The 22,232-nt window shown below is 44.1% G+C and overlaps 1 protein-coding gene across 1 annotated transcript in view; it reads left to right on the forward strand.

Moving 5' to 3' along the window:
- Positions 1-22,232, forward strand: part of NEK11 (NIMA related kinase 11) — a 195,729-nt gene that overhangs the window by 169,305 nt on the left and 4,192 nt on the right. The window contains exon 15 of the mRNA XM_032237973.1: positions 1,151-1,238. Coding sequence (XP_032093864.1) covers positions 1,151-1,238 — 88 coding nt within the window. The remainder of the gene's footprint in view (positions 1-1,150; positions 1,239-22,232) is intronic.

Here is a 22,232-nt window from a genome sequence, read left to right on the forward strand (position 1 = left end):
CATCTCCAACCTCAAAACCAGCAAGCGAACTAATGTGCTGAAGCTTATACCCACCATCCCCAACCTCAAAACCAGCAAGCGAACTAATGTCCTGAAGCTGACCACGCTAAGGACTAGCCTGTAATACCTGGTAGGCAGAATTTTTTCCTTCCATTTTCCTCCCCAAAAACTAAGGTGCATCATATACTCCGAAAAATACAGTAGTTTACTAGATTCACATCCTTGCCTTCACCTTTCCACATGCTGATTCATAGATCTTGGTTTACTAAATTCTAAACTCTCTCTTCTTGAGATCCCATCAACTCCAGCTAAGACTCAGACTAAGTAACCAAATTGATATCTTACCTTTGTAATAGTATGTTAGTATTAAACACTTATTTCTGTTTATGTGGGGTTAAAATTATGGTTTCTTTTCATGTAAAGAATTTCATTTATTACCTTTTTCCAGTAATAAATAACTGAAATAATTTCAAGAAATTATTCAATCAAAGAATATATTTTATTTAGTGTCTCTGGGGTTTAATTAGTAATCGCAGATGGTGTTAGATAAGATGCTAAAGCAAATTATTTCTCTTCATTAACATTAATCAATGTGAATGTTCATGAAATATTAGATGCTTGAAGTTGCAATGTAACATATAGTTTACATGGACATATAGTTCTGTGAAACTGTGTATCCATTGCATGAACTTTATTGCTATTATTCAGTAATAATTGACAAAAACATCTTGTTTGGAACTTCCATGGAAATATTATCATATTCCTAGACTCTTGGTTGGACTCTTGGTAAAGACTGTTGAAAAAGAATAAATAGTAGTAAGCTAATAATGGCCACAAAACAACTTGACTCCATAAATGTCTGTTGAAGGAAATGAGGTACATATACATTTGTAAGAAATGCATATAAGCCTCTTTTATAAAACATTGTTGCTTGGGGATGTTCTACCCCATTAAAAATAATTGTGTTTCATGTACTTGTTAAATTAAATTATATTAATATGCATTTAATAACCTAATTATCTTTAATTAATGCAGCATTTTCAGATGAAAAAGTTAATTGCTGCTTACTTTTTGTTTGCCCTTGGATAATGCTTTGGTTCTGCAGAATGCAGACAACAACAAGCTGATTAGATTGTGCATTTATTTGTAGGAACTAGAAGTTTCACTGAAGTGACTCCTGTGAGATTGAGAGCTCTCAATAATACTATGGCAACAACCAAGCTGAGACATATGAAGGAGTAAGTCATCTTATTAAATGCTAACAGTAGTAATCAAAGATGTTGAAGTATTTACTTTACCTTTAGTTTGGTTTGAATCAAAATGGAGCAAAACCCAAAATAATACTCAGTGAACGTCCCATATTTTAGTAAATTCATTAAATTGTTACGTTATTATATTATATAATGGATCAAAACTTTTGAAGTTGAACTTTTTTCATTCTGAGAATATAATATTAGCTCTTGTTACTGGGTGCAAATTCAATAATCAATACCAATTCCTTGGTTTTCAAGCTCAGAGAGCACCAAAGACACCTCAATTCAACCTGGAGATACAAATATTCTCTTCTACTAATAATCCTTTTCTAAATATTCATTTCTAATCCTTGCTTAATTTATCATCTGCTATTCATGAAAGAAGCTTTCTCTAGCTTCTGTGTAAATGACAGGTACCTTTACTTTAAAGCCTCATTAACTTGAATCAGTTGATTCCTTAAATCAGTGTCATTATTTGATCAAACCCCCCCACCCCCCCAAAAAAAAGCTGGATTGCTTTCATAAGGAGCAAAGAGGTGCTGTGAATGTGCTGGGTCCAAAAAAAGTTTTTCCTGAAGTTTGCAGAGTCCTTCTTACAGTGTTTCCAAACCTGGCCTACAAAAGCCAGATATGGTTATCCACAGATACTGATATATTTAGATATATGAGGAGAGCAAATTATGCAATTATATGACATGCAGCACATTAATCATTTTATTGTTACATGACAAAGATCTCTGGGCCCTTTTAATTCTGATCAAAATTTTTCACCTATAATTGTAGAAACAGTACAATAATATTGTATACTTTGTTTTCCCAGTTCTGTTAAATATTTGGAAGCAATTCCAAAAAAAATCTATATTAATATTTCAAGCTATATAAAATATATAAATGAGGATAGTGCCATTGGAAAATTATGGTAGGCAATTTTCAGTTTAGATTGCACCTAGTACACTCCCAGTCAAACCTATATTAAGATTAGAGCAAGCACCACATCACATAGGATAAACATCAAAAAAACACATTGCCTCTATCCATATCTGTTGTGGCCCAGCAGGACCCGTTGGAGCTGCCACCAGACTCCCACCGTGAGGGGTCCTATGAGTCGGCCCTGGAGGATGTGGAGGACCCTGGACAGGGTTCTGACTCTAAGCAGGGCGCAGAAAGACTGGTTGGCCACCAGGTGGTGCCTGAGCCTTGGATCAGTGGGGAAGAGACAAGGGAGAGTGATCCAGAAACCAACTGTGAGTTGTTCCGGGATGCACGCCGTCGAAGGGCTACTTAGCGTCAAGAACAACTACGTAATTACAGGAGGTAATTACACTCAGCTGATGGTCATTAGGCTCCTCTCCAGACTATAAAAGAGACTGCTTGTGCCACACCCTTGCAGAAGTCAACACTTTGACTAAAGAGAAACAAACTTGGCAGGTTGGATTGCTGCCAGAGTTTGTCTGAATTGCTGCTGAAGTTTGTCGGCCTTGCTGCCAAGGTCCTTATCAGTTTGTTTACTTGGGTTTCAGACACCGAGAGTCTGAACTTGTTATTAAAGGACATTCTCATTTAAGCTTCTCTCAGGTCTCTTCTCAGACCTGGCATGTATTACTGAAACCTGGCTGGGCACAGAAGGAGGAGTCCCCCTTGTAGAGATGTGCCCAGAGGGATTTCAGGTGCTTCATCAGCCGAGAGCCCAGGGAAGGGGTGGCGGTGTGGCTATTGTAATCCGGGAGTCTCTGTTACCTCGTAGGGTCCCTGCTCCGGAGCTTGTCGGGTGTGAGTCTCTGCTGATAAAGTTGGACCTCAAGGGTCAAGTGGGTTTGCTGCTAACGTACCTGCCTCCCAACTGCGTTGCAGCATCCCTCCCCTCGCTCCTCGAGTCAGTAGCCGAGCTGGCAGTTGAGTTCCCCAGGCTTATAGTTCTGGGGGATTTCAATCTGCCATCGCTCGGTGAACGCTCTGATGGGGCGCAGGAGTTCATGGCTTCCATGACAGCCATGGGCTTGACCCAAGTAATTCGGGGCCCAACCCACGCAGCGGGTCACATGCTCGACCTCGTATTCCTCTCGGAGCAGTGGATGTGTGATCTTGGTCTGAGGGGTAATGAGATCCTACCCCTGTCGTGGTCAGACCACTGCCTACTGAGGCTTGACTTCCGGAGGCCAAACCCCCACCGTAGGGAGGAGGAACCGACCAGATGGTTCCGCCCCAGGCGACTTATGGACCCGTTGAGGTTCCAGACGGAGCTTGGGGTTATTCCTGATACTCTCGCCCACAGTTCGGCAGAGACTCTGGCTGCCGCCTGGTACTCGGCGGCGTCGGAGTCTCTCGACCGGATTGCGCCACTACGGCCCCTCCGGGTCAGTGGATCCCGGAGACCTCCCTGGTTTACCGAGGAGCTCCGGGAGAAGAAACGCCGGAGGAGGTGCCTAGAGCACCAGTGGAGGTCCGATAGGTCCGAGGCGAACCGAGCACTCTTAACTACCTGCACCAAGGACTATGTCCGAGCACTAAGAACTGCAAAAAGATCATATATTTCAGCCTTGGTTGCGTCCGCCGAGTCACGCCCAGCCGCCCTGTTTAGGATAACCCGCTCCCTCCTCAATAGGAGGGATGCGGGAGACCCCTTGCAGGGTAGGGCTGAGGATTATGCTCAATTCTTGGCGGACAAAGTAGCTCGGTTTCGATCGGACTTGGACTCCACCGCAGTAGATCCAGCTGAGACACAGGAGGATCACTTGCCACACCAGTTCTGGGTTGAGTTCCAGGACGTTGCCTCTGGGGATGTGGACAGGGCCATTCGAGCTGTAAGTGCCTCCACTTGTATTCTGGACCCGTGTCCCTCCTGGCTGGTTGCCAACAGCAGGGAGGTGACACATGGCTGGATCCAGGCGGTTGTCACCGCCTCCCTTCGGGAGGGGCACTTCCCCGCCGTACTTAAAACGGCGGTGGTGAGACCCCTCCTGAAGAAACCATCGTTAGATCCAGCCATTTTAAACAACTTTCGTCCTGTCTCCAACCTTCCCTTTATCGGGAAGGTTGTTGAGAAGGTGGTGGCCTTTCAGCTCCAACGGGCCTTGGAGGAAGCTAGCTATCTTGACCCCTTCCAGTCCGGCTTCAGACCTGGTTACAGCAGCACAGAAACCGCTTTGGTCGCATTGACCGATGATCTCTGGAGGGCCAGAGATGGAGGCTATGCGTCCATCCTGGTTCTCCTTGACCTCTCAGCGGCTTTCGATACCATCGACCATGGTATCCTTCTGCGACGACTGCGGGAGGTGGGAGTGGGAGGCACTGTTTTGCGGTGGTTCTCCTCCTACCTCTCGGACAGGTCGCAGTCGGTGTTGGTCGGGGGGCAGAGATCGTCCCTGAGGCCCCTAACGTGTGGGGTGCCACAGGGTTCGGTCTTATCCCCCCTACTATTTAACATATACATGAAACCGCTGGGCGAGATCATTCGGAGGCACGGGATAAAATACCACCAATATGCGGACGATACGCAATTGTATCTGTCCGCCCCGTGCCAACTCAATGAAGCGGTGGACGTGATGAACCGGGGTCTGGAGGCCGTTAAGAACTGGATGAGTGCTAACAAACTGGTACTCAACCCGGACAAGACCGAGTGGCTGTTGTGCTTCCCCCCCAATAATTTGGCTAATATACCAACGCTTAGGCTGGGGGGTCAAATTTTATACCCCTCAGATAGGATCCGCAACTTAGGAGTCCTCCTGGACCCACAGCTGACTTTTGATCACCAGCTGTCAGCTGTGACCAGGGGGGCATTTGCCCAGGTTCGCCTGGTCCGCCAGTTGCGGCCCTACCTAGACCGGGGGGCTCTCACAACAGTCACTCGAGCCCTTGTGATCTCTAGACTGGAATACTGCAATGGGCTCTACATGGGGTTGCCCTTGAAGTGCATCCGGCGACTGCAGCTAGTCCAGAATGCAGCCGCGCGAGTGATAGTGGGCGCACCGCGGTTCGCCCACGTTACACCTGTCCTCCGCGAGCTGCACTGGCTACCTGTTGGTCTCCGGGTGCGCTTCAGGGTACTGATGACCACCTTTAAAGCACTCCATGGTAGTGGATCTGAGTACTTGAGAGACCGCCTTCTGCCGATTACTTCCCTAAATCGACCAATTAGATCGCACAGACTGGGCCTCCTCCGAATCCCATCTGCCAGTCAATGCCGACTGGCGACCACACGGAGGAGAGCCTTTTCTGTTGCTGCTCCGACCCTGTGGAACGAGCTCCCCATGGAGATCCGTACCCTCACCACTATCCAGACCTTCCGCGCAGCCCTCAAGATCTGGCTCTCCCAGCAGGCCTGGGGATAGGCTTCCAATTCACCCGCCCGAGTGTTTGATTGTCGAATGAAAGTTGTGTTTTACTATCTTTTCTTTGTTCACATATTGTTTTGTTTTTGACCTTGCACACCCCCCCCCCCTGTGGTTGTAAGCCGCCCTGAGTCCCCTCAGGGAAAAGGGCGGCATATAAATCCCAATAAACCTAAACCTAAACCTATAAACCTCGGCATTCATTACTGGATGGAGGAGGGGGTCAGAACACATATCTATATGCCAAAAAGAAATTTTCAGAATCAAGCAGCATTATAAGTAATGAGCATTTCAGCTTTATTCTATATTTAGTCCATAATTATGCAACATAGAGATGGTAAATAGGAGTCCAGATTATCTTTTTACCATTGAAGAAACATTATGATGTACAGTAATTTTTCAATAATTCAGAGATAAGTGAAAATACTGATGTGTCTGTTGGAAAGAACAAATTAAAAATGAGTAAGGCTTCAATATTCGTATATACACTGATAGCTTGGTTATGTTGATTTCACTCAAGCATTAAAAATGTGTTAATGCTTTATTTATATATATAAAAATGGTTGTGTACGTGTGTATTTTCCAGCATAACTCTCGACCAATTTCAACCAAATTTGGTACACAGATGACTTACTCTCTGGAAACAAATACAGTGGGAGTAAGACACCGCTAACACCCCTCGGTGTGTGTCTGTGTGTGTCTGTGTGTGTATGTGTTCCAGTATAACTCTTAAGGATCTCTTTTTAAAGCTTCAGATATATAATAAAGAATTATTTTCATATTTTCAAATTATACTTTTGTGCCTATTCATTAATTTAGTAATTTATTGAATGAAAATTATTACTTGATGCCATTAAAATCCTGGCAAGAGTTCAATGTTTAAATGGTAAGATATGTTTGCACATTGTTGGTAGGAAATTTAAATGTGAATATAGTTCTTACAAGCATTTGATTTTTTAATTGGCACAATAAACGTCTTTTGGAAAATATGAATGAAAATGGAATAGTTATTCCTAATCAGATACTTTATAATGATTCTTGAAAAACTTTTGAACGATTTGCTCAGGGCTCAATTTAATTCTAAAAATTAAGCTTCAATGGTTTGCTTAAGTTGCATTATTATTCAATGAGTTATAGAAAAATATATTTATTTTTTGCTTTGTCTAGTATTTATTTTTAACCTTAGTTTATTAGCATGTGTTATTTAGCTTATATATGATTAGTTTGAGCTGACTGAATTATGTTCACTTGTTTTATAAATTTTATTGTTACATGTAATTTTAAGTTAAAAAGTTAAAAATACTATTTTAAAATGTTTAAGCAAAATATAATAATATCATCAGGATAAAAAAACATAAAAAACAGAACTCAATTGTTAGAACTAATTATTCTGTTAGTTGAAAGAAAGATACAAGATAAATCTATCACAGGGTTTCAGAACAGAATGACCTGATTCACCAAGTCATCCATAGGTGACAGTCTTACAAATAGTCCTCTAATTTATAAAAATGTATTTTAGTGATATTTGTGTGACAAATTGTATTAAAAAAAATTATTATTTTAAAAAAATGAAGTGAGATGAGCTCCTCACTTAACAACCTATGTGATATTAATATAACAATGGCAATCAGGACTGCAGGAACTGCCATCACTACGTTCCATGATCATGTAGTTTTTCAGCTTATAACCATGTCACACTTAATGCTGGATTTTCTGGCACCAATTATTGTTATTAAATGATGACTACCTGTATGTTTGTATATGGTATTTAGAAATATTGTTAATACACTTCCTATGTGATGGTAATATATACATTTTATTGTTATTTTCTAATTTATAATCAACAGATTCTGCCTCTAGATGCAATAGATTTGTAGTTTTTATTTTGTTTTATTGTACTTTATTCTTGGTCCCATGGTAACTGTAAGAATTTGGACATCCTTGAAAGCTTGAATATAGATATCATAAGGCTCAGAATTTTTATCTTCACTTTCACTGATGGAACAAAAAGAAATATAGGCACAAAACGAAAAAGTGGTTCTATACATAGCATTTCGTGTCATTTTAAAACATAGAATACATACAATAAGATAGAGGCTAATGATGGTGAACTTTATAGTGCAATTTAAACGTTCAAATAACGTAGTTGGGAAAAATTAGAACACTTTCATGGAATAACATTTCAAAAAATTAAAATCTTGCAGCACAGTACTGTATTCCTCTTATTTAGCTTCCAGTGTCTTCCACTCAGCAGCATGCCAGGATCCCACAGAAGGCTCCATCATTACCTGCTGAGTGTAAATAAAATTGTCTTTTAGAATAGTAGAAGAAAGGCATCTAGTGATGCTTTGTTCTGCCACTATAACATCATTGCTTAAGATTCATAAGATACATACAGATACAACTTTATACATGCAATGAGTGCATCTAATATACCATTTGTAAAAAATTCAGAAAAAAAGAATAACTGAACATAATTGACTGTAATCTTTAAATTTCACTAATGGGGTAAGTGAGAAACACTCATTTTTTGTTGTGTTCATAGATGATGTGAAAGTTCAAAGCTGCAACTGTAAAAACCCAAGCCTGAAAATAAAGTCCCTAATTGAAACAGATACATATATCTAAGATACACATAACTTATCTGAAACGAATATGTAAAGCTAGTTCACCTCTTGTGGCACAGCAAGGATAGATGTGCAAGCGCCAAGCAGAGTGAACTAGCAATCTAGATCAGGGGTGTCAAACTCGCGTCACGGCGCCATCACATGACATATCGGGGCTTTTTTCCCTTCACTAAACTGGGTGTGGGCGTGGCCAGTGCATCTGACCCACGGGCTGGAGTTTGACAGCCCTGATCTAGGTGGTCAGAACTGCATTGTGTTTAGCATGTGTAGATTTCCCTGACATTGTATATACTAAATAAATATAGGTAGTCCTCAACTTCATTTAGTGACTGTTCAAAGTTACAACAGCACTGAAAAACCTGACATTACTATTTTTTAACCTATGACTGTTGCAGCATACCCATGGTCACGTGCTTTACATTCAGATGCTTGACAACTGGTTCATATGTATGATGTCCTGGGGTCATTTGATCATCTTTTGCAACTTCTAACAAGCAAAGTTAATGGGGAAGCCAGATTCACTTTACAACCGTGTTATTAATTTAACAACTGCACTTATTCACTTAACAAATGTAGCAAGAAAAGTGGTAAAAGTTGCTTGAGATCCCTCTCAAGCAAGGAGACACAAAAATTCAGATATGTTGCTCAGACTACATAACCTTAAAATTACAACTTACACAAAAATTCATCTGCTGTTTTGCATATGCAAAAAAGCCAAAGCTGCAGATGTGAAAATCTTTATATGATATAAATTCTGGATATATAATTATCAATCACAAATTACCAATGTCTACAATGTGGAGGCAGGAAAGATGAAAAGGCAAATTTGTTCCGCAGAGAAACAATTGAGTAGCTTTACATAACTTATATGGAAAATGGTGGAAACAAGATCCTCCAAATCTCTAGCATCAGATATTTTTATCTTTGAAGGAATGTGGACTAATTATCAATTACTATGTCTATTTGTTAGAACTAATTTGATCTGGGGCAAATCATCTTCTTCATGGACGAAGTCTATGATAGGGAAGATGAAAAGACAGATTTGCTGTCATATGCAACATACAATTTACTCTAATCAGAAAGATCTTAGAATAGTTTTATATAATTGATATATTAGCCCAGGGGGCCTCATATGGTCCATGGGCTAATACGGCCAGCTGAAGCAATTAATCCAGGCTGGTGCAGCACTACCATTCACATCACCCTCTCCAGCCACTGGGCCCTGCCTTCCAGGTGAGTGCAAGCCTTACTTTCGCAGGCAGCCATGGTGAGTAGAGTGGTGTGAGTTCTATGGCCTGCAACTGGAAGGTAGGCTGCGCTGGACCAAAGGGCTGTCTTGGGAGATTGTGGGCATGGTGAGGCTCAGCGCCTTTTGGGCCCTGCTCTGGGCTGGGGAGTGGTTCAGCTTTCCAACTGGCTGTGAACCCCAATCCCTACCTTCTCATCACTTTCTCCTGCAGCTAGTGGCAGAGAGGAAGAAGATCCGCTGCTGCTCACCCCCCCCCCCCAGCCCACATCTTGTCCCCTCTCCGGACTTCCTGCAGCTGCTGGTCTTGCCTGCTGTGGTTGCCACTGGTCAGGGAACACAAGGCTGTGCCACCTGCATTGCCACTCTGCTAGATGGTTTCCCCCACCAGCCCATGACCTTCAGCCAAGTGTGGGCCTTCCCTTTGTGGGCAGCCACAGTGAGTAGAGCAGTGCAAGAACCACGAGCTGGAATTGGAAGGAAAGGCCAATAACAGAGGAGGGAAAATCACTCTGTACCAGCCGCGCTCGGCCGAAGGGCCACCTTAGGGGATGGATGGTGAGGCTCAGCCACCGTTTGGGCCTGTCTCTCGGCTTCCGCAGGGCCTCTGGGCAACTTCCACCCACTTTCCCTTCCCCCTGCCCCAGGCCAGGCATCCAGCCCACAACCAGAGGACTCATTGCTCAGAGCACCCTCCCGCTCACCCACCTGCTGGCCAGAATGGCTCAGAAGCAGTGTGTCACCTTGCATTCATCCTTGGCCTCCTCCCACCCCAGCTGCTGGCTTCTTGACTCAAGCAGAGCCTTCTGGTTGGAGTGAGGGGAACTGCAGTTCTGGGCTCCCGCAGCTGCGAGTGCCGAGGCATAGATAGTATTGGAAGAAAAGTCTGCATGGCTGTGGGAGAAAGAACCGGAGCAACACCAGCAGCTTGGATGAGAAGGCATGAGTGAGGTGGTGGCTGCTCTCACCAATAACTGAACCCACCGTGCCAATTGGAGTAAGGTGCGATGGACCCACATGGCTGACTAGTGCTACCCACCTGCCTGTTTGGGCACGAACTGGAGAGCTGCAAAGGGATAGCTCACTTGAAAGAAAAATGGCTGAGCCTTGCAGCTGTTATCTGCTGGCTGGCCTCGGGTCAGGCCCCTCTTCTTCTTCCTCTCCCCTTCTCCTTTCCACACAGTCCTGTTTTTCCAAACACCTGGGCCAGACTGGGCAACAATTCACAGGGAGGTGCCCTGACTGAGGAGGCTCAGACTGTATCCCATGGCTTGCCCACTGTATAAACCACTCCCGTCCCTTTCAAAATGGCCACCCAGTGCTTCCTTCAGGCACCCAGGGCTGGTGAGTGCCTCTTGAGAACTGGGGGAGGGGAGGCAGGCACACCAGTGAAGGAGATGGGCTTTGGTTGTTTGTTCTGCTGCAACCCCGAGTGCCTCTTGAGAACTGGGGGAGGGGAGGCAGGCACACCAGTGAAGGAGATGGGCTTTGGTTGTTTGTTCTGCTGCAACCCCGAGTGACTGGCCTCAGCTGCAGTTTGTGGGTGCTCTGTCTGATGGGGTAACTGAAGTGGAGAAGCACCCCTTTCTGCTGGCCTTTCATCCATAGGTGGAGCTCCAGGAGGAAGTGCTTGCTTTGGCTCTGGATTGGAGCATTGAGGAGGCAATGGTGATGGCATGAAGAGAAGCCACATGACCAGAGGCCCAGTTGCCGCAACCTGCAAGAAAATCACCATCTTAGGTTTCACCGGCATGTGTGGCGAGTGAGGCAGGGCAGGGAGCGTCAGCCTGGGGAGCAGGACAAGCAGGGAACCTGCAAAGGGGGACACCCAGCTCCAAAAGGACACGCTTGGGATGCGTCTGCTTCCCCGGAGAAACAGTGCAATGGCTGACAATTGGAAGGGCAAGTACCAAACGATCAGCACCTTACATTCTAGCTGCTGTAATGAATATGAGAAGCAATTGACAACCCCAGGGGAGGAAACCAATCTAACTCCAACAGGACTGGCAGGCGGCCGTGGAAGTCCCCATAGTCTACCCAGATGGGGAAGGAACCCAGGGTGGGAATAAGAGTCCCCTGGTAGCCTCTGAGGGACGTGTCCACTGGCTGCAGCTGGTCGTGGTTGATGTGGGGACACAGGCAGGAGAAAGTGGACCAGGACAGCAGGGAGCGGGAGGAGCCGGAGTTCACCTCCATGTGGCAGGGCTGACCTTCCAGGTGAAGGGCAGCAGAGACTTTCTTCGCCTCCGCGGATGTCTGGCTGACGGTCTCCCCGGCAAACTCCGTCTGGGTCACAGTGTAGCAATCTTCAGCCCGCCGCACGGGCCGCGGAGGCTGGCGGCGTGGTTGCGGTTGGGAAACGGCAGGCTGCTGAAGGAAGGAAGGCGCAGGCATGGAGGCTCGGCAACCCTGGGCAATGTGGCCAGTTTTGTGGATCGACGGAAGGACAAGATGGGAGCCAGGACTTCCAGAACACAGGTTTATTCAACAGATATTTACAGATGATTCAGCACCATCCCTGCTTGACAGCTATTTAAACGGGCTGTCAAGCAGGGATAACCAATGGGCGTACTTTCAGCGTCTAGCAACGGATGACGCTGCGCCCTAGCCAATCAGGGCGCCTCTAGCGGCTAGCAACAGGCGATGTTGCGCCCTAGCCAATCAGGGCGTTGCCTGGCCTGTTGCTAGCTGTCAGGTCATACGTCGAGGACTTTCCGAGTCCTCAACAAGGCTTTTACTTTCGTGGAAATAGAGGTATCAGAGTCCATCAAACAGTCCATGTCATACACAGATAAGACAGTCAATCATCAATGTCTTTCAGTTAAGGGATAATCCAAATAACATAGCCCAGTATCATATAAACAGTCCGGTACACAAAGTTTGCTAACAGTTGCAAAACTTACAATAGTTCACAGCACTCAGATCAGATCAGCCCAGCATCTAACAAACAGACAGCTAACAGTCATTCTGGCTCCCTTTTATGGCCAATTGTGGAAAACAGCAACCAATCACATTTTACACTATGCTTTAAAGAAACAGGTACAACATTGTTACATGATTTATATATTGCCAACCCAACCATTAGATTATATTCCTAACAGTTATTATTCCTGTCTAATACAGGAATACCTTAATCTTATGATACAGAGGTATTACTCCATTGTAATATATGATTGATTTGACATCTATAACAAATCATTTAATTTTTAATAGCAAATTAAAAATATTGTTAAGTGTTTCTTCATGAATGAAAGATTAGTGGAGTTTCCTTCAAATACAGTGAGAAAAATAATATTGTGAGATAATAAAACATGTGGAATCATGGGTCTGTCCTGAACTTGATTTTTTTGCTCGCAAACAGCATTATCTAACTATGTAATGTTATCAATGCTAGTGAATGTGGGGTTGTTCTCTGTTTATTTATAATGGCTTACCTTGCTAGTTTTAGTGGGAGTGTTTCTGCTTGGAGGTTCCTTAATTAGGGAAGATTCCCAACTAGTGGGCCCTGGTCTGTTTGAAACTGGACCACAGGAGAGATGGGTAAGCATGCATGTGTGAAGCTCCACTTGCACAAGTGGTGGACAAGTGCATGTAGGCTTGAAGCTCTGCTTGCATGAGTGGAAGACACTTGTATGTGAAGCTCCACGTGCATAAATGCACTCCTTCACATGAGGAGAGGTTTATGCACAAGCACAAGCACCTTCCACTTGCGCATGAAGCTCCATATGTGTGAGTGGAGAGTGCACACGCACATCACTCATACAGATGGAGGTGTGCATTTCCGTGTACATCCAGAAGTGGGTTCGGACTGGTTTGGGTGCTAATTTAGCATCTGATTCACTGAACTGGTAGTTGGAAGGACTGGCTGGCCCCACCCACCCTCCCCCATTCCTCCCAAGAGTCTCCACATAGCCGTTTCATCATGCCAGATAAGTGGAGGGCCTACACTGGTGCAGTCTGGAAATGGGACTGTTTCTGGCCTTCAGAGGGCCTCTGGAGCCCAGGGGAGTCTGTTTTCACCTTCCCGGAGGCTTCAGGAAAGCCTCTGGAGCCTGGGGAGTGAAAATGGCTCCCCTCCTGTGGTGCAGGAGGCCATGTAGGCCATACCCCTCATGGCCACATCCACCCAGCAACTGAGCAGAGAACCGGTTGCTAAAAAATTTCAACCCCACCCCTCACATGCCCTCTTCCGTGCCCTGGGCCATGCTATCCAGGCTGGGCCACCAAGTTAGAAAGTTGGGAACTGCTGGATTATTGTATATTTTTCTGCTTGATTATTTGTCTAGTATTAATTCTTGCTTATCTGGATATAGCCTGCTGGAGAGGATGTATTCTGGTCTTTCCATTTCCATCTTAGCTTTTTGTTGTTTCTTTTGAATGGTATACAAATATGGTTTATTTCTATGTATCTATTGATGGATGATTTGTCTGAATGACAAGCTTCCAGAAATTTCCTAATGGATTTAAGTTTTGGAATTAGCTTTTGTATAGGATGTACACAATGTTTCAGTTTAAACTATGGTTGAGTCTGTTCATGTGTCATGAGATTGACCTTTTATCATGTCTGCTAGTGTACATAGGTGCATCTGCTAGTCTTCATCTATCTGACTTATATAGTGGTTGTTACAGTCCTTACATTCTATGTTATACATGATTCATGTTTTTTTCTTCTTCAACTACGGTGTTTTGGTTAAGCTAAAATGTTTTGAAGGACTTTATTTAGTTTGTGGAAATATCTACAGTTGTAATACTTTATTGGTTGTTTCTGAGGGGTTTTTTTTGTATAAAGTAGTGCAGTAGTTCCCATAGGGGGGGGGGATTTGATTTTTAATGAGGGGAATTTGAAAATGAGTTATTGACTGAATTTTTGAAAGCCCACTAATTGTTCTTATATATTTGTGATGAAACAGCTGTATTTCATTTACCTATTGTTGGCTTTGTTAAAGTGCATTTCCTAGGGCAGTGATGGGCAACCTTTTTGGCGTGGTGTGTCAAAAATTGGCAAAAAATCGAGCATAACTCGCGTTGTGTGTCACTTCGACAAAAACATAATTTTGCGCAATTTATAGTTTAAACTACAAAAATATATAATTGCAATATAATTGTTTTCAATAAACCAAAAACAAATTATTTAACATAGCTGCTTAGTAACTTCTTTGTTCATCAGTCGATTTCGTATGTTGCCCTTGATATTATTATCAGTATCACTTACCAACGGTCCTGCTTAGCAACCAAAATGTTGGCTCAGAAACTCTGGCATTGAAGCACGCAAGTCTTAAAGCTGTCAAGTTACAAGGCCCCTGCACCCCTAACCCTTTAGGAAAAAAACCCCAGGGGTCTTCAAACCTGACAGCTTTAAGCCTTGTGGACTTCAACTCTTCAACTAAAAGAGAGACTGATAAATATTAAAAAAAATAAAACCAAAAAGCAGCTACTGCAGTGGCTTAGAATTTTACTCAATTACTGTTGAGCCCATGGAAAGTTCTGCAGCCCCAGGAGCAAAGGAAGGGGGACGGAGAGAGAGAGATTGGCTGTTTGGGGTGCTTGAAACCACCTGGCCCTCCCCAAAGGAAACCCTCATTTGCAGGATGAGCCTCGACTGGCTCTGCCCAGCGGGGTTACCCCAAGCGCCATTGGGCAGCGACGGATGCTTATCCTTTTTCCTTCGGCTGCTTCAGCTGGGACTTCAGACACCCCAAGGGAGGGACTTTATCGGGCCTCCCCCTCCCCACCCTTTGAATGAAGGTGTGATATGGCTCCTCCATCCCTGCTCTTTAACCCAGCCAGAATTACAGGAGGGCTGCCCCCGTTCTGCTTTCCGGGGTGGATCTTAGCCGAGGGACACCAAGACCCCAGAATGGGTGGGGGGTGGGGGAAGAGCTTCTTGACGGAGGCCACGATCGACTTTTGGAAGTTGTGTTTTCGTAAAATAAGATTAACCTTTGGATGTGTTTGTTCCGCTCGGCCAGCGGCGTTTTCTCCCACTTAATCCCGGCGGATCCTGATATCTGAGCTGGAAAACTGCAACCCCTCGGAAATGATGACGCCCCGCTGAGTAGCTGGGACTTGCAGAAAAAGGCTGCAGAGAGAGAAGCGTTCGATCCGTAATCCGTCTGTGGGGGGCGCTGGGGACAGGCCGGGCCCCTTCTTCCCACCTCTATCCCCCCCACTCTTGAGGGACAAGCCCTTTCCCCTGTCCCAACGGTGGAATTTGAGGCTACCTCTGCTTTCCCTCTCCCTCCCTCAGTTGTGCAGCAGCGGCAGCGGCAGCTCTCAGCCTGGGCGGCAGCGTCACGCAGGCTGTGGAAGGAGGGGGAGGAGGAGGGAACCAAAGAGAGCTTTTACCGAGTCTGCATCCCACAGCCAGGACCGTCCTGGCGCCTCAAGCCGCGTTTCTTCCTGCAAAGCCCTTCTGGCGTCAAGCGGAACTCTCGGGTTGCCCGAAGGGCTTTGCAGGAAGAAACGCGGCTTGAGGCGCAAGGGCGATCCTGGCTGTGGGGCGCAGACCCGGTAAAAGCCTCTCTTTGGTTGGTTCCCTCCTCCTCCTCCTCCTCCTCCTTCCACAGCCTGCGTGACGCTGCCGCCCAGGCTGAGAGCTGCCGCTGAAACAAGTTTGGGGAGCATGTGCGTGTCACCCGAAATGGCTACGCGTGTCAGCACTGACACGCGTGTCATAGGTTCGCCATCACTGTCCTAGGGCCTGGTCTGAAAAGGATATCCCAACCGGGGGGGGGGGGGGCGGAGAGCAACTGCCAACCAATCAGATGTATTCCCACTAAAGATCATGGGATTGGCAGTCTCTCTCTCTCCCACCTTCCCTCCCTCCCTCCCTCCCTCCCTCCCTCTCTCCCTCTCTCTCTCTCTCTCTTGTGGGATTTCTGCTGAGTAGTTTCAGGGAGAGCTGCTCTGTGGGAGACAGAGTGGATGACTGCTGGGGGCAGCCCAGCAGTGAGGATACAGAACCAGGAACCATGTTTAAGTAAAAAAATTAGATTTACCATTATTTTTAGTCTGTGTTTTCCCAGGCTGTGTTTTATAAGACTTTCCTCTCAGCGCAATCTGGGGCTGGGTCATGCATGTGTAGGCCTTACCAGGCCTGTGTGATTCACCTCCACCTACTGAACTATCAAAGCATTTCCCCACTAAACTACAGGTTCAAACCGAGTGGGCAAGTAGGAGAGTTCTAAGTTACAACTCCTCTTTCATTCATGACAATCTTATTATTCATAAATTAAGTTAAGAATGTTTTTTAAATTTCCCTCTTTCTGCGCCATCTTCTTCTAATAGCTATTTCTTTTAATAATTTGCATCCCTTCATAAGTTTTTTTCACATTTATTTCTTTTAGTCACAAACCCTATTCATAAAATGAGTAGTGCAGGCAAGAAAAATGTTTGTCAATATTCACAAGAATATTTAAAACTTGCCTTCATACCAACTATCCATGATGAACGGTCACATTTCTGCCTCTTATGCCAACAATGCTTGACCAACAAATCAATGAAACAAGGTGGTCTTGAGGCGCATTTGAAGGCGAAACATAGCGTGTACGTATATTCAGATTTAAATTACTTCAAGTCTTTAAAGGAGAAGTTTGAAAAAAGATCAACAATAAAGTCTCTGTTCATTGAACAAACTGTTACTGTCAGTTATACTCTTGAGACTAGTTATGAAATTTCTTTATTCATTGCTAAATCTGGAAAAAATCATACTATAGGGGAGGATTTAATTAAACCATCAATATCAGCATTTCTTAAAACAGTTCTGGAAAAAGATGACAAAGATGTAAAAGCCATACCACTCAGTAACAATACTGTTAGCAGAAGAATAGATTAAATGAGTGAAGATATTTAAACACAACTTGTTGAAAAGCTGAAATCAAGAAAATGATTTCAAGTACAATGATCAAGTACAAATGAATGAAACAACTCTAAGAGACAATGAGGCCGTATTGCTTACCTATGCAAGATATATTGATAAAGATGAATTTGCTGAAAAAAATGTTATTCTGCAAATCATTAAAGACCACCATAATCACTACTGATTATATATATATATATGGATGAAAAATGAGAATCCAAAAATGCTTCTTGTGCACTGTGTTATTCATAAAGAGAACTTAGTGTCCAATCCCCCCCCCCCCCGCCGGTTCTTAGTAAGTACTAAAATCAGTTATAAAATGTATCAGTGCTATCAAAGCTAATGCCAAATGTGAGCACCTCTTCAAGCAATTTTGTGAAGATAAAAATGCAGACCATGTGAGACTTGTACTTCATACTGAGGTAAGGTGGCTCTCACGGAGAAATTGTTTGAAAAGATTCATGGAACTATTTGATGTTCTTAGTGACTTTTAAGTGACAAGCCTGAAATGAAGAAGCTGCTAACTGTTGATGGTAAAGCATTTGTGAGTTATTTAGCAGATATCTTTAAAAACTGAATATGTTGAATAAACAACTTCAAGGAACAAATAAAACTCTTGTTGATGCAAAGGCAAAGTTATTTGGCTTCAATATATTTATAGAGTTATCAAAACATATTTCTGACAAGAAATTGACATGTTTCATTGGCTAAAAAATGTGAGGTGACTACTTGTCATTATGGATCATCTGAAAATATTGGCCTCTGATTTGAAAGAAAGATTTTCTGATTTAAAATAAATGACTTCCCAACATGGGTAGTGCAGCCAGTGCTAGTGGATATTCTGATGTTTCAATGCCAAGAAAAATGATGAGTCACTTAAAACTTTATTCAGTATAAAAGAGTGATGGCATGGCTTTGTGATGAGACATAAATTAAATACCCAAATTCATCTTACTTTGCAAGAAAACTGCTGTTACTGTTCCCATCTTCATATTTAGCTGAATGTGGCTTTAGTGCTGTAAATGATTTGCTACCAAAGAAAAGAAATCAACTGGATATCACTGAGCGAGGAGACTTGAGAATGAAGCTGACTAAATTGGAGCCTAATAGAAAATTTCTCTGCTGCAAGCATCAAGCAACAGGGTCTCACTAACTTAAGTAGACTAAAGCTGCAACCCTACTGGGACTAAGCCCCATTGAAGACAATGGTACTTATTTCTGAGTAGACATGCATAGCATTGCAAGGTAAATATGATCTTGAGGTGAGCTCAAATTGTATTTTGAATTTGTTAGGTACCTTTATTTTAATACGTATAGTAAGTAATATGATCAAAGTATTACATAAAAAGCTTTCATTAAAATTATTTTATATTTATGCATTTCAGTTCTACATTATACGTTTTGAAACTTTATTTGCTGTTTTTTCATATCCCTTCATACCATTATTTTTTAAGTTCCTCAGTACTTCTGTCTTTCATTCCTTTATTTTTCTCTTTCATGGATGCCATATTCCTTGGAACTTTGTTTAAACCAAGTTAATGGCCTTTTAGGTTTCCTCCGTGTGAGTAGGAGTTCACTTTTTGAATTGTAAGAATTATATGTCACAGAAGGGGCATCAGGATTTTAGAGATGCTTAGGTGGGGCATGGCTAAAAAAAGGTTGGGTACCACGATAGTAGTGTTATCCAGAGGTGGGCTGCAGCTGCTTCGCACTGTAGGAATCTCCCCACGTGCCCCATTTTGGATTCCAGGTTTGGGCAGGAGGCATTCCAGGCCCAAAATGGGGCACATGGGGGTGTCACATGCCCCCCACCCCATTTTGGCTTTGAGGTTAGTGCAGGAGGCATTCCAGGTCCAAAATGGGACATGGGGGTTGTCACACACCCCGTTTTGGCTTCCAGGTTGGTGCAGGAGGTCTTCCAGGCACAAAACAGAACATGGGCATTATGCAGGGACGTGCAGTCAGGGGAGGCATGGCCTCACCACTGTCATCATGGAAAGAAAAAAAATGTAAAAGGAAAAAAGGCTGAGGTAGTTGCTGCCAGAGTCACAGTGGATGACTCTGCTTAGTGCTTAACTGTTTAAAAAAGCCTCTAAAAAGTGCCCTCTACAGGAGGAGGCAGGAGAACCACGTGCCTCATTTAGTCTATCTTTATGATCACTCGAGCAGAGTTTAGCAAGGGTTAAAAGCCGAAAAATTCCTTATGTAGATGAGGCATGTGGTTCTCTCGCCTCTTCTTATAGAGGGCACTTTTTAAGAGGCTTTTTTAAACAGTTAAGCAGAATCATCCATTGGGGACTCTGGCAGCAGCTAACCCAGCCTGACCTCAGCAGCTCTTGCCTTTTTCCTTTTACATTTTTACATTTTCATCATGGCAGACAAGAGCAGAGTTGAAATCCTCTGTGAAACAGCTGGAAAAGGTATGTGGGTCAGAGGGAGGGGGAGAAATTCAAAATTAATGTAATTTGTAAGTAATTTTATTATTGTAAGTAATGTTTGTGTGTGTGTGTGCGCGCGCGCGCATGTGTTTCTTTCTTCACTTCACTCAAACAAACTCTCAATTTGAGAGAGAGTTTGTTTGAGAAGAGAGGGATGGGGGTAGGAGTTGGAGAGGCAGGGAGGGCAGCTTGTTTGAGAAGAGAGGGGCAGCCTTGTTGGAGAAGAGAGGGGCAGCCCGCTAGCAGAGGCGGGTCTTTTACCCGCCTCTCCTGGCGGGCTGCACTTTCTTTCTTTTGTCGCTCGCCTCGGTCTTGCCTCTTGGCCCGGCTCTGCACAAGGGGCTCTGTCCGGCGTCTCCTCACCTGCTGTGCCCCCCTTTCCTTTCTCCTCTCCCCCTACCAGGAGCCCCATCCTGCTCCCCACCCCCTTTCCTCCTCCTCTCCCCTTTCTTCACCAGCTGCAACTGAGTGAGGAGGCACCACGGGGCCAGGCCCCTCATACCTGCTGGAGCTCGCTGTGCCAGGGGAGGAATGAGATCCCATTGTCCCGCGGAGCCTGCCGCCGCTTGAGTGGGGAGGACAAGGAGGAGGAGGAAGAGAAGAGCGGTGAGGCCTTGTGCCGGCTGGCCGGCCAGGCAGGGATTAGGTTGGGCGGGGGGGGCTGGCTGGCTGGGGAGGGGGGATCATGGCCGCTCAGGTAGTCATAGATCGCATCCCACATCTATGGCGGACACAGCGCCGGGGCATTTGGATGCCCCGCTGCTGTGTCTGACATAGAGGCGTCCCGCATCTATGGTGGACACAGCGCCGGGGCGTCCGAACACCCCAGTGCTGTGTCCACCATAAACGCGGGACACCTCTATGTCAGACACAGCGGTGGGGTGTCCGAACGCCCTGCCGCTGTATCTGACATAGGGCGGCTTTTGCCCGCTTGCCTCACCAGCCATAAACCTCACCGCACATCTCTGGCATTATGCATCCCCTTCCAGGCATAAAACAGAGCAGGGCATTATGAATCCCCTGCGCCCCTGTTTTGGCTTCTAGGTGCAGGAAAATAGTTAGGATTTTTGAATGATCATTACTATGGGGTGAGTTTGAAATGGGGATTTTGTATTATGATTACATCATAATAAGTAAGTAGGAACCAGTAAAAGAGGAATGGAAAAATCCCTATCTGTAGATCAGCATTTTTCAGTCTTGACAAGTTTAAGATGGGCAAATATCATGCTGCCTGGGGTATTCTGAGAATTGAAGTCCATGCACCTTAAAGTTGTCACAATTGAGAAACATGGGTCTACACTAGAGTTTAGGTTTTTCCATATGTATATGTTTTTTTATTTGTGCTGATAAATTATATATATATATATATATATATATATATATATATATATATATATATATATATATGTGTGTGTGTGTGTGTGTGTGTGTGTGTGTGTGTGTGTGTGTGTGTGTGTGTGTGTGTGTTTAATTTGTGCTGATATATATATATATGTTGTATTTGTGCTGATAAATAAATAAAGGGCTATTTAGCTCTCATCAGCTAGCCATACCCTTACTGGGATTAGAACCTGTGCTATATATAAAACTTATATCTGTACCAAATAAAGTTGGAAGTCATTCTTTTTCAGTTTTCCTTCTTTTCCTTTCTTTCTTTCACTTTTTCTTTCATAAGCATTTTCTTTTTTTCAAATCTGTTTATTTGTTTATCCCTTAGCTTTGTATTTTTTGATGTATGAAGGATCAAATACTCATTAGAATTCTACATTCCTTATTTACAGAAATCATATCAAATTTGTAGAATGAAATCCACTGGGAGCCATCTCATATAAAACAGGCTCTGAGTCCCTCTGTAATGGCTCCTCTTCTAACTTGAGAAAGTAAAGTCTCTTGAAACAGATTATTTCAAAAGGAGCCTTTAATCAAGCAGGATGGAAACCATTAGAAGCAAAGCAGCATCTGAAAACCTTTAGGCCATGCAAATGGGATTAAGCTGATAATGACCCCTCCCCTTTGTCTGAATGCAGATTCTGACCAATACACAAGTGTGAAGATGCTTCCTTTTCTGCCCTGGGAGTCAAAGCACACGTTCCCATGGCTACCTCTAGTTAGACATCAAAGTTATATATCCCACATGGCTATCATAAACATCCCTCCAGAGATGTTGGGATCTTCAGTCTCCTTTGTGACAGGAAACCAATTGTAAAGTTGTAAAACTCAGTTGTTTCAGATGTAGCTAATGATTTAACTTCGAGGCTCCCCTCCTCCCAATTGAATGGCAGTATCACTTTTAGGGATCTGACACCCTCTAACCAAAAAGTGTTTATCAATAGAAGAGAATATTTGTAGCTCAGGGTTGAACTGTGGGCTCCTTGGTGCTCTCTGAGCTTGATGGCTTTCTTGCAAATATTTCATCCCCAAACATCATCAGTACTAGAAGGGAGTGGAGTTTGCTCTTATTTTCATATACTAGTGGCTTACC

The sequence above is a fragment of the Thamnophis elegans genome, chromosome Z (assembly GCF_009769535.1).
Source record: "Thamnophis elegans isolate rThaEle1 chromosome Z, rThaEle1.pri, whole genome shotgun sequence".
Lineage (NCBI taxonomy): Eukaryota > Metazoa > Chordata > Lepidosauria > Squamata > Colubridae > Thamnophis > Thamnophis elegans.